This window comes from Carassius gibelio, chromosome A20 (assembly GCF_023724105.1).
Source record: "Carassius gibelio isolate Cgi1373 ecotype wild population from Czech Republic chromosome A20, carGib1.2-hapl.c, whole genome shotgun sequence".
NCBI classification, from domain to species: domain Eukaryota; kingdom Metazoa; phylum Chordata; class Actinopteri; order Cypriniformes; family Cyprinidae; genus Carassius; species Carassius gibelio.
The window spans coordinates 18,139,628-18,152,970 of NC_068390.1; the positions used below are offsets into that span (position 1 = coordinate 18,139,628).

Consider the following 13,343-nt stretch of genomic DNA (forward strand, 5'->3'; position numbering starts at 1 on the left):
TGGTAAAAATTTAATTTAAATTAAATGTATGCATTTAGCAGACGCTTTTATCCAAAGCGACTTACAGTGCATTCAGGCTTTCAATTTTTACCACTTCCAGAAAAATGAAAGGTTCTCTATGGGCCTCTGCTGGATATATTTGGTCATTACACTATTCGTTTCTAAAACTCTAATTTCTATAAGTTATTCTCTAACCAACAGATGGCAGAATTCTACACATAATATATAGATCAATATCCAGAATCAACTTTAAAAAAAAAATCAAATTTAGATATATATTTTTTTGTCATAAAACTGTGATATTTCACATGCAAGCGAATGGTGACGTATAGGAAGTTTGTGGTAAATAGGTAAAAAAGTACTCCATATCTCCCAAAACACAGTTTTAAGTCAAGTCTGTTTTATTGTCAATTCTTCCAAATGTACAGCACATACACACAAAGAATTTAAACTGCGTTATTCTCAGACCCTTGGTGCATACAGATAAAACTAACAGTTGAGCATAAAATACAGATAAATATAAAATACAACTACAAATAAGTTAATGGAAAAAAAGATAAGTTAAGCAGCACAAGGCAGATAGAGTACAAACCAGTGACGTAAACAAACAGCGCTGATATAATGTGCAAACCACAAAACACTGTAAAAAAAAAAAAAAAAATATATATATATATATATATATATATATATATATATATATATATATATATATATATATATATATATATATATTGTTTGAATGATTCAAAATGTATAAGTTTTTTTTAATTTTTTTTACAATAACTCTATAAATGTTGGACCCCAAAGACCAGAAGTGTAAACAGCAATCTTGTGCCGTAATGTCTTGTAAAACATTTAAAATCATGCATTAACTTTTCATATAGTATTTTCATACGAGGTTCATTTTGTAAAAAAAAAAAAAAAAAAAAAAAAAATTCGTAGATGTATAAATATGTAATATATGCGTGTGCTAGCGATTTACCGACTCGTTAAGCTGTTCGCATTCTTACTAAATAGCAGAAATGTTGCAAATTACACGTGCTAGATAGTGTACATGCTTACGACTTGATTATATAAACAAGTACGAAGCAGGTTTTTTTATTTTTATAAATAGCAATTCATTAATCAAAACATGACAAAAAACTGTAAGCCTAAATAGATAAATAAATTTGGTTGCATTGTAAACGTAAATATTATTTTAATTATAAAAAATAAATAATATTGTAATGCATAATACTCAATAACAGCTTTTATATGCTGTTTTTCTATTGTTAAGACAAGTCAGATGTGACGAAGCAAAAGACGTAAACAAAAAACAAAAACGTTAACTTGAAGGAAATTGACGAAAGTTTTTGCGGAAATGAGTCCCATCAAAGTGAAGCCTGGCACAGTTACCAACGTCTTGCCAACGTCCAGCCTTTCAGCCAATCAGTTCGGCCGACCGTCATGTTACGTAATTAATATTCATGAGCCAAGCCTTCACTGTAGTAGGATTCGTAAACCCATTTTGGCGATCTATGGGGTGTTGTACTGCCGTTTTGTTACCAGCAGCGGACAGCAGCAAGCAGCAACAGTCTCTCCAGAGGTGGATGTGGATGTATGTGGGATTGAATCAGGGCGAACTGGGCTGCCGCTGTCGTAGAGAACAGCACAGAACTGATCCAATAGCGAAACATGGCTACTGAGACGATATCAGCCTGCACCGGATCCGACTTACTACAGCCAATAAGCGAGATAACCAACCTTCCGTTAGATCAGGTACATTTCTGTTATTTGTCTTTTGTGAAATGAGTACTAGAGGCAAAAAACCCTCATCGCAGCTTTTCATTGGTATGCAGGTCCTTCTACAAATCCTTTACAGGCTGTGCACAAAAGCATTTGGTAAGGACGATGAAAACGTTGGATTTTTAATGTTTCCTTCCGAAATTCATGATGTCTGCCTGAGCAAATCGCATATTTCGGTCGGATGGAGTTGATTGTGTGGTCGTGAAATGTGTCATTTGCGTGATGAAATTGATGGCGAACTGCTCGACGATTTGCAAATGTGGACATTAGCGAATTTAATTAATATTAAACATAGATTAATGCATGCATAGATCACATAATACAAGGGAGAAAAACAGTAGTCAGTGTCAGGCACTTTTTGGAAACGTCACGATGTCTTGCTCCCAAAGGTGTATTATTATTATTATTTTTTTATGGTTATCATTTCTGTTTGCTCAACGTTAACACGCATATATTGCACATAATAATGTTTATAAATGGGATGCTATGCATAGACTAGTGAGCTGTCTATGTAGACAGCATTTTGGGATGATCATGTCTAGATAGGCAGCTCACTAGTTTTGGAGACACAGCTATGGCACTGTGTGTACCAGAGAAAATGGCACCTTGGGTAATTGTCTTGTTTTGAGTCTGTGTTCTCTAATAAAAGACAAGGCAAACTAAAATAAAACAACTTAAGTGAAATTGCATGGTCAATGAAATGGTGTCAATTTCACTCAGGAAAAACTGAAGCAATTTTCACAGGACACCTTAAAGTGTTAGATTTTCTCTGCATTTATAAATGTCATATCAAAACTTTTCAGGTGAATTAAAGATTTGTTATATTGGTATATATATATATATATATATATATATATATATATATATATATATATATATATATATATATATATAGAAGGCCCACACTGCAATAATTTACATCTGAAATGGTAAGTCTACCAGTATTGATTTGTAAATAACTACTGTATTGAATAGCTATGTTTTAAGTGAGATGCCGAAGTAATCAAAAAGCATGACCTAAGTTCAGGGACAGAGGGTCATGGAGTGTACATCATATTATGAAGATAGATGCTGCTGATTCTGATTGCCTGTCTCAGTGAAATATTACACAGTGGTAATTGATAGATGTTAATAAGGGATTTTTCTTTAAAAGCATTTTAACCTTAAAGGGTTAAATATTAAAATTATGTCATTAATGACTCACCCTCATGTCGTTCCATACCCTAAGTTCATCTTCGGGTCACAGTTTAAGATATTTAGTCTGAGAGCTCTCAGTCCCTCCATTGAAACTGTGTGTACGGTATACTGTACATGTCCAGAAAGATAATAAAAACATCTTCAAAGTAGTCCATTTGACACCAGAGGGTCAATTAGAATTTTTTTGAAGCATCGAAAATGCATTTTGGTCCAAAAATAGCAAAAAGTAAGACTTTATTCTACATTGTCTTCTCTTCAGTGTCAGTTGTGAGCGCATTCACTGCAGTGTAGTAATATCCGGTTCGCGAACGAATCACTCGATGTAACCGGATTTTCTTGAACCAGTTCACCAAATCGAACTGAATCGTTTGAAACGGTTCGTGTCTCCAATAAGCATTAATCCACAAATGACTTAAGCTGTTAACTTTTTTTAATGTGGCTGACACTCCCTCTGAGTCAAAATAAACCAATATCCCGGAGTAATGCATGCACTCAAACAGTACACTGACTGAACTGCTGTGAAGAGAGAACTGAAGATGAACACCGAACCGAGGCAGATAACGAACAAACAATTGACTCATTCTCGAGTCAAGAACCGTTTCTGTCAGACGCGTCCGATTCGAGAACCAAGGAGCTGATGATACTGCGGATGTGTGATTCAGTGTGAAGCAGACTGAAACACAGAGTATCTGAACCGAACTGGTTCTTTTGGTGATTGATTCTGAAATGATTCTGTGCTAGTGTTATGAGCGTGGGTAAACCAAAGGCTTGAATCAAGGGCAATCATCGTCAATGACGTCATTACATCAAGCACAAAAGAACCGGTGAACCGTTTTCTTCAACCAGTTTATTAAATCGAACTGTCCAAAAGAACCGGTTCGCGGAAAAGAACCGAACTTCCCATCACTACTGGTGATCCGAAAACCAATGCAACCGGTTCTTGACTCGAGAACGAGTCATTCTATTGTTCGTTATCTGCCTCGGCTCGGTGTTCATCTTCAGTTCTCTCTTCACAGCAGTTCAGTCAGTGTACTGTTTGAGTACATTAATTACTGCGGGATATTGGTTTGTTTTAACTCAGAGGGAGTGTCAGCCACATTAAAAAAGTTAACAGCTTAAGTCAGTGATCCTCAAATCTGGCTCGCGAGATCCACTTTCCTGCGAAGTTTAGCTCTAACCCTAATCAAACACGCATGAGTTTGCTAATCAATGTCTTCAGGATCATTAGAAATCACAGGCAGGTGTGTTTAATTAGAGTTGGAGCTAAACTCTGCAGGAAACTGGATCTCGCGAGCCAGATTTGAGGATCACTGGCTTAAGTCATTGGTGGATTAATGCTTATGGGAGACGTGAACCATTTCAAATGATTCAGTTCGATTTGGTGAACTGGTTCAAGAAGATCCGGTTACATCGAGTTATTCGTTCGCGAACCCAGTATTACTACACTGCAGTGAACGCGCTCACAACAGACACGGAAGAGAAGACAAGGCTAAAAAGAGTCATAGTTTTTGCTATTTTTGGACCAAAATTTATTTTCGATGCTTCAAAATATTCTAACTGACCCTCTGATGTCACATCTCTGACTAAATCTAAAATATCTATAACTGTGTTCTGAAGATAAACGGAGGTCTTACGGGTTTGGAACAACATGAGGGTGAGTTATTAAAGACATAATTTTAATATTTGGGTGAAGTAACCCTTTAACCTTTAACTCAGATCTAATGATTGACAAGATTTTTAGTATGGACACAGGCCATAGTTTTATCCAATATCTAACTTTGTAAAAAATGTCTTTTAACATTTTGAAAGTGGTAATTATGTGGATTGTCCAGACACTGATTTTGTTGAACCATGAAACCAAATACCAAAATGGACAACAGTAGTGAATAATTACGTTATATCATTTGATTTCTGTATGCAAGGTTCTGTATTGATTTAGCGCAGAGATGAGTTTGGTAAAGACATTTGAAGAGAGAGAGCCATCTGTGCATATATTTTTATCGCAAACAAAAGGCAAACCTTATCGTTCAAATTTTTGGGTCAGTGGGATAAAAAAAAAAAAAGTTGTCTCTTATGCTTATCAAGGCTGCATTTGTTTGATTAATACAATAAAACAATAACATTATGTTACATATAACAAATAACAATTAACAATAACAAATGTTACTACAGTTTAAAATAACTGTTTTCTGTTTTAATATATTTTATATGTCTCTGTGATTGCAAAGCTGAATTTATACATCCAATACTTTAGAAATCATTCTAATATTCTGACTTTGTGCTCAAGAAATATAAATTATTATCATCAATGTTGAAAACAGTTTTTTTATTTGTGGAAAAATTTCCAAAAAAAAAAAAAAAAAAGCTTTTGAAATAGAACCTTTTGTAAAATTTCAAACAAAAATTCCCGTCACTTTTGATCAATTTATTTTGATCAATTCAATTCAGTGTTGCTGAATAGAAGAATTAATTTCTTTAGAAGAAAAATCATCCGGACCCCAATCTTTTAAATGGTAGTGCATGTTCTATACACACACGCTTTAGATGCAGGTTTCATAGAAAAGGTAACTCCTCTAAGGTGTCCAGTTGATGGAGAGTAACTCTAAAGAGAACAGACTGTAATGTGAGCAGTACTTTGCTAGCATTGCTCTGTCTCTGCCAGACATTGTACTCCAGTAACACTTGGGCCTTAAAGAGAGAATGTCATTAATGCATTTTGTCTCTCATGCAGTTTGTGGTTGGTTTGGATCAGATGGTTCCTTCTACAGCAGGATGACTTGTTCTGTTCTGTTTTGTATTTATTACGGCTGCATTCATCAAATGACAGTGCATTTCATCTGTGTTGTTGTGAGGTCAAAGCAGGTTTAGCAACTTAAGAGCTTTTAATATTCACATCAAGAACATTTCACACCTGTGGATGGTTGGGTCAAAAGGTCAAAGCCTGAACACAGATGGATTGCTGAGACCTTAAGTGAATCAAGAAATGACATTTTAGGCTCTACTTATGAACTATTTGACTGTGAGAGGTGTTGTTTTCTTGGGCTAAATGGACGGGTGAAGTGGAAGGCGGTATTGTTATTTAACAATGCCACAATACCTAACTTTTGCTCAACAAAGACCTCTATGTCTTATTAATGCAAATAACAACAGTGTGTATTGCGCGGGCCTCAAAATTCATTATTCAGCTGTTGTGCGCCTGATCTGTGGAGCATTGGCCTGTTTGATTGAGTCCAATGCTAATAGAGTGCTGACCTCAGAGCTTATGCTCACTACACGTGTGTCTATATAGCAACTAACAACTTAAGTAAAACTAGTAGTTTTGAGTTGAATTTAATTTTGAATGCCTGAGCCCTGATCTTGGTCTCCAATGGCCTCCCATGGCCTCAGGACTTAACATCATTCCCATGGGCATCCGGGATGGAAACAATGGAGTCCAATAATTGATTTAAATCAGTGAGTTGAATTAGAGGTGGAATTGAATTTCATCTACATGTTGAGGAAACAATAATTCACTCTTAAAGTAATCATTCTGGATGTTTAGCTTATGCTGTAAGTCATGTTTCTTTGGATCCTGAATTGGCACGATGCTCACTTGATTTGGAAACTGCTTGATGGTTTTTCTTCATTGAATGATGCGGAGCAGCGGCCTCTCAGAGTCTCTCACAAGAAGATACAGATAAATTTAGCACGTCTCCGGGGGATAAGAATCCTAGTGTGGAAGTGTTTTAGAGACTGCACCTGCGGTTTGCTCTGTTACTCAGCGTTTTCACTCATGTGCTGGAGAAAAACAAATCCTCAAGTTGCCACATTGCTGTTTTGTGGATTGCATAACAAACAAGGCTTTTTCAAGAATTATGTGTGTAGCTAAAGTTTGGCCTAAAAAATCTTTTAACAGAGAGAGATTTAAATACCTTTTAAATCTAAATACAGACATTTCCAGAGATTGTTTATTCTAAATAGCCTTTTTGGCATGTGAAAAGCTACACATTTTCAAAATCAGGTGCTTACATGTAATGCATTCGTGCGTTCATAAACAACTAGACAGAGCACATCAGAACGAAACCATGTTTTCAAAAGTGGAATAATCCGTTTTAATGAGTTACTATTACAATTCTTTGTTTTCTTTTATTAATTTATCCAGATCAGTTGATATTGGCTATTTAATATCCATTATCTGTTGTTTATTGCTTATTAGAGTAACATCAAAATACTTGTTTTAATATGGTGCATCTCTAATGCATAAAGACCCTGAATGGGACATCATTAATCAACTTGTCACTACTCAGCCATTGTGACCTATTCCTAATTTTTTTTTCTCTATTAGTCCTTTAATGTCTAAGCTTTTTGCAATTACTAAAAATTATGAGAAATTACATTTTATCTTGAAGTTAGAAGTACTGAAGAATTATGTAAAATGTTGTTTCGTGAAATTTCTTGCTCTGAAAGTTTTTGTGGCCAATCCTGTGGCATGAAGAGCTCAGCAGAATCCATCTGAATGTAATAATAAGATAATTATCTCTGATCTATAACTGATGCTGAGTGCAAGTAAGGATAACTGATATCCATTCCACTCCCACTCCAGTCCATTTCTAAGATAAATGAATTCATTTTTGCCTTTGCATACCAAAGACAAAAAGCTCATTCAATCTTAATTTCTATGATATGTTACTTAGGAAGCTCTTATAGGAGTGGTCCTTCTCCTCCAGATTTGACTGTCATGTCAAGGGCTTAGTGTTATGTAATGATTATCCTTACCTGCTCAGTTGACAGGAGCATGAGTGCACCATGTGCATTAGCAGCACCCATAAATAATTGAGTATCTAATGTACTGTTTGGTGGGAGCACTTAGTGCTCAAGAGTGATTTAATCATCGGCTAACTGCTTGTCATGTAATTCCAATGCCATAGTCAAGGTCAGTCATTTGGTTAGGGAGAATAATGGGTTAAGTGTTGCAAAGCTTACCCTACCACAAATGGTTCTCGCTTAAATGTTATGATGAACCCTCATGGCTATGGAGCAGGATTACCAAAAGTTTTGATTTCAGATGTTTGCTCTTTTGAAAGAACAAAGAAAAATGCAGGTGCACTGTTATATTTGGTGGTTGAATTGCTTGCATAAGCACATTTTGAGTCAACAGGTAGCTGAGTAATCAAAACTATCAGTCAACCGATATATGGCCAAGGCTGTTATTATCGGCCGATATTTGCCATTATTTAATTGTTGCCATTGGCCCATAAGTTTTTCTTTTGGGCCAATAAGTACCAGATGTGTGACTTTTATTTTGACAGCCTTAAAAACCCAGTGCCTGAGCTTAGACACCAAGAGCTCCCATTCTCTTTATTAGTTGACCGTTTTTTTTTTTGTTTGTTTTTTGTGTAGCTGAACATGTTGTATTAATGTACATGAAATTAGCATTACTTGGAAAAATATTTTGGAGAAAAAAATTATTTCTTGTGTGGATAGACTTATCAGGATAGAGAGTGCACTGTTGGTTAGAAGGTTTACTTTATTTGTATTTTTCTCAATTCTTTATAGAAAAATATTATAATAAGATTACAGATTCAAGCAAGAAGTTGCTAAGTCTAAAGCTAATTTTATATATTTCTTTTTTTTAAACAAATTAAAATAGTTTTTTTAATTGATTAATTTTAAATAATTTATTTTTTAATTATTATGGTAAATATTATGTAAAATAGATTTAAATTAATTTAAGAGAAAATGTGTGTTTTATTTACTAACTTACTAAATTACAGAGTGCTCTATTATGTTATCATCATCGGCCATCAAAAAATCCAAATCGGTCGATCTCTAGTTAAAACATTAACCTGTTAAATGTCACCCCGTCCCGTATACGGGACGCCTACGTTGACTTTACTATATTACAGTCAAATCTAATCTAATCTTGACAAACTATATATCGTTGGAAAGGTCTAAGACTCCCAAATATATATTTTACCAATATTTTTTGTTGAACATTATGTAGGAAAAGTAATAGATGAATTTATGACAAGAGTGCACCCTCAGAAATCTACATTACAAAAGGAGCTTTGACCTTTGTTTAAAAATAAGACTTCCTCGTTGCCTTTTTCTCTATCACATTTTAGAAATCATCAGAAGTTATATATCACTTGAAAACATAAAATCTCAAAATTCATCCTTTAAAACCCATTTTAAAATCAGACATTGCATTACCATGTAAATGGTACATCAAAATCATGTTGCAAAATGTTTTCAGTCATGAATTATAAAAATTTAGGTTTGTATCATGCACATTCATGTCTATCTTCAAAAACGTGAGTGACAGTTAACAGGTTAAAGATATTTTTAGAAATCTATAATAAACCAATTAGTATTTTTTTAAGGGCATTTTTGTTCACTTTTGTAAATTTAAATAAAAGTTTATATTTACTTAGTTATTTTCAAAATCTGGGGCTTGAAGTTAAACTAGATGAATGTGATCTGCACCACTAAAAGGGAAATATTCCTGCTTTGTGAAAGCTGATGCTGATATCTTGGAAAGTAGGGTATATATAAAGCCGATATAATTTTATGTAATATTTAAGACATTTGAAGTCATTTAAAAATGGATAAAAAAAATAAATGTGTAAAATAAACATGCTTATATTTTAAGTGACTGTATTTTTCACAAATAAACAGATATTTAATACAAATATAATTAAAAAAGAAGTAAACACTGTAACCAACAAAACTCTGTGCAGAAGTTTGTGTGCATTTTTTTTTTTCAAATAAAGTGATGGTAACACTTAATGAGAATTTGACTATTTGATTTGAATAAAACTAGAGTCATATCACATACACAGAACTGTAAAGATATTTACTGCAACCTGTCAAAATAAACGTCCGGTTTGATTTGAAGACATTGTGCCTATTACTAATTTTCAGTAGAATGTACATAGCCTACTACTACTACTACTACTACTACTACTACTACTACTACTACTACTACTACTACTACTACTGAAACTAAGGAATAATCACACAACATTTCATCCATGTTTTAATTTTAATTGTAATTCCCCCATTGTTTGCCAAATAATAAAGTTTGCTTAATTTTCAATAATTAAAAGATAAATTAATTGTTTTTTTGCCTTCATTTGATAACCAGAAAAACCAGACAAATTTGTATACACAACACTGAATACCTGAGAAATGAAAATGATTCATAATTTATTCTTTTTTTTTTTTTCTTAAAGTAGCTTTAAGTTGTTTTATGCATTCAAATAATTATCCTAGACATGCTAAAAAAAGGATTTGTTAACAAAATAAAAAATATGGTGAGAAAAAATAATTTTTGTAAAACTTTTAATAAATTGATGTGAAAATTTGTTTCATGATTTTAATTAATAAGACATGCTTTCTGATTATTAAAATGTAAATAACTATTAAAAAGGAGTTGAGAAAAATTAAAATGGATTATTATATTAAAATTGCAATAAAAAAACAAAAAACAAATTTAGGTAAAAATAAACCTGATTTCATAAGCGCCCTAGATCTCACAGCTGGATTCCGCTATATTTTTGAAATTAAATGTTCATTGGTCATTCATAGATTTGCTTCAATTATAGAAATTCATATTTGCTGAATGCTGATGACAGCAAATGAGAAAGTATTATAATGTTTGCCTTTCATTTACTAACAATGTAAAAGCAATCGTTATAATACTTGATTGTATGCATTATAATTCCTTTGTTTATGATTATAAGACAGACTTCTGTCCGTGGACAGACAGAACTGTTAAAGATGACAGCGAACAAGAGGGAGAATGTGAGCACTGTGTGTTCAAGCACTGCCATTCTCAGCGCCATCAAAATAAAAGTCCCACCATGAACAAATTAGCCAAACAGAAAAACTTATTGGCCAATGCCTATATTTGAAAAAGGCCAGATATTCGCTGATGTATCGCCAATTGGTCGACCACTATTTCTGCTTTATATCACATTATAGCCCATGCAGAATAAAACTGTAATTGGGTTTCAGTTGCATATCAGAGATATGAAAAAGGTTACATTGCTTTGATCTCCTTCGAAGCACTCGGAGTGGAAAGCAAATCAATCAGGTCAAGTGTGTGGTCAGTGACAGCTGAACAGACTGAAGAATGCATTGGGCAGCTTTCATTCTGCACCTCAGTGTCATTTATTTTTAGGAGAACCGTGTCCTAGCAACAGGCTTCCTAAGGATGCACTTAAAGCTGAAGTGTGTCATCTTTGCACCTCTAGCGATCCCAAACGGAACAGCAAATACAGTGATTGTTCTTAAAAGGGTTTCCCAAATACTTTCCTTGTCTGTAATTGGTTGGCCAATTAGATTGTTCCCCCTAAACTAAAACATGAATGACATATTAATTGAAGCAATAATTCTTCATTATTATAATCAGCATTGCTGTCTGCATTTCTTTTATTTTTTTGTCATCATACAGCCCATTTAACATAGAGCACCATAAATATGTCATGGTATGCAAACCTCAGCTTGAATATAGCAGTTTTTACTGAACCATATGAAATTAGAAGCTTTTTGAAATAGGGCTGCACGATATTGGGAAAAAATGACATTGTGATTATTTTATTTTTCTGCGATTTATATATTGCGATAAGAAATCTAATCAAATTTTTTCTTACAAACAAAAATGGGGTGAGCACGCTTACATTCTCATTTTAAATGATTTAAACATCGACACCATCGTGTCAATTTATTAATATGCGCGAGGGACAGAGAGCAGCGCTCTTGTTGTTTGAAGACGGTCTCTTTCTCTCTCTCTCTCTCTCCCCCTCTGTCTCTCTCTCAAGCGCACTCTCTCTCGCACTCTCTCCCTATCTCTCACTCTCTCTCACACGTGCTCTCTCTCTCTATCTCTCTCTCTCTCACGCGCGCTCTCTCTATCTCTCACTCTCTCTCACACGCGCTCTCTCTCGCGCACTTTCTCTCTATCTCTCGCGCGCTCTCTCTCTATCTGTCTTGCGCGCTCTCTCTCTATCTCTCGCTCTCTCACGCGTGCTCTCTTTCTATCTCTCTCTCGCGCGCACATTCTCTCTAGCGCTCTCTCTCTCTCACTTGCTTTCTCTCGCTCTCGCTCTCTCTCACGCGCGCTCTCTCTCTATCTCTCTCTCGCGTGCACGCTCTCTCTCTCTCTCTCACTCGCTTTCTCTCGCGCGTGCTCTCTCTTTCTCTCTGCCCTGTCAAAACTTTCACTCTATGATGGTTGAGCTGTGCAATAAATCCGCAAATCACATTCGTCAAGGGCCGGGGAGCAGCTGGCCCGTACAGTTAATGAATAACGGATCAACTACGACAACCTACATCGCACATCCTGCGATGTGACTATCATGGATTCGTACATCGCGATATCAATGCTTAAATGACACATCGTGCAGCCCTATTTTGAAATGTCTTATGGTGATGATATACAGGGCAACTTTTTGAGCAATTTTGCCATAAACAGGCAACTAGGTGAGATGCAGGGCCCATGACCAATCTAAAGTATCCAGATAGAAATTTGTTACCCATTCTCAATGGGGAAAATGCCCAGCAACATTGCTTAAATAGTCGCCCCGTGTATTATCAGCCTTCCTCTTCAATGTACTGTATGTGTTGTTTCAGTATAAAACCCACAAATACAGCTTATATGTTCACTTGTAATACGTGAAGGAATTTTATTTGCTCTTTAAATCTTATTTTAGGGAATGCATTTTTTGAAATGTCAGAGAAGCAGTTACTGTCATCACATGAAATTGTGACAAGCCCAACTGTCCTGTTTTTCTGTACTCTAATTTTACAAGGCAGAGCAGGGAGGAATATTTAGGCAGGGTTTTGCCATCCTGTGCTTCTTTATTATAAAACCACTGACATTTTATGGATTCGTTGTATAACTTGTGTGCACAGTAATTTTACACATTTGCCGCTTTGTTTTGCTGACAGATTTTGTTTGATTTTATGTAACATGCAACAGTGTTTGTGAATATTAGGAAATTAATACTGACCCTAGCTACTTCATCAGTACATCACTCTGGACTTGCTGTGTCATTCATCTGTGCACATTTTTTCCAAGTATTTCTCTATTGTAAAATAATAACAACAAAAAACCCGCCTCTGAAATGGCTTTACTTCCCTGCTCATATCGCCAAGTACTTTTGACATCGCCTTTTCCTTTATATATTCTCAAGTTCATTTATTCTGACATTTGGCACATTTAGCATCTCAGCAGCGACATTCTCCACCCGATGAAGTGTAGAGGCCTTTCGCTTTCCCTGCGTCAGCTGATTTTGATGAATCTCCAGGATATTTCTAGCCAAGCCCAAGCACGGTCCTCTGCCCCTGAGTCACGTGTGTTGAAAGAAATCAGATTT

At 35.1% G+C, this 13,343-nt stretch overlaps 1 protein-coding gene across 1 annotated transcript in view; it reads left to right on the plus strand.

Moving 5' to 3' along the window:
* The first annotated feature begins 1,426 nt into the window (after positions 1-1,426).
* LOC127938727 (lysophospholipid acyltransferase 2) overlaps positions 1,427-13,343 on the plus strand; it is a 39,303-nt gene continuing 27,386 nt past the window's right edge. Inside the window, exon 1 of the mRNA XM_052535553.1 lies at positions 1,427-1,758. Within this exon, the coding sequence (XP_052391513.1) occupies positions 1,675-1,758 (84 nt within the window). The 5' untranslated portion in view covers positions 1,427-1,674. The remainder of the gene's footprint in view (positions 1,759-13,343) is intronic.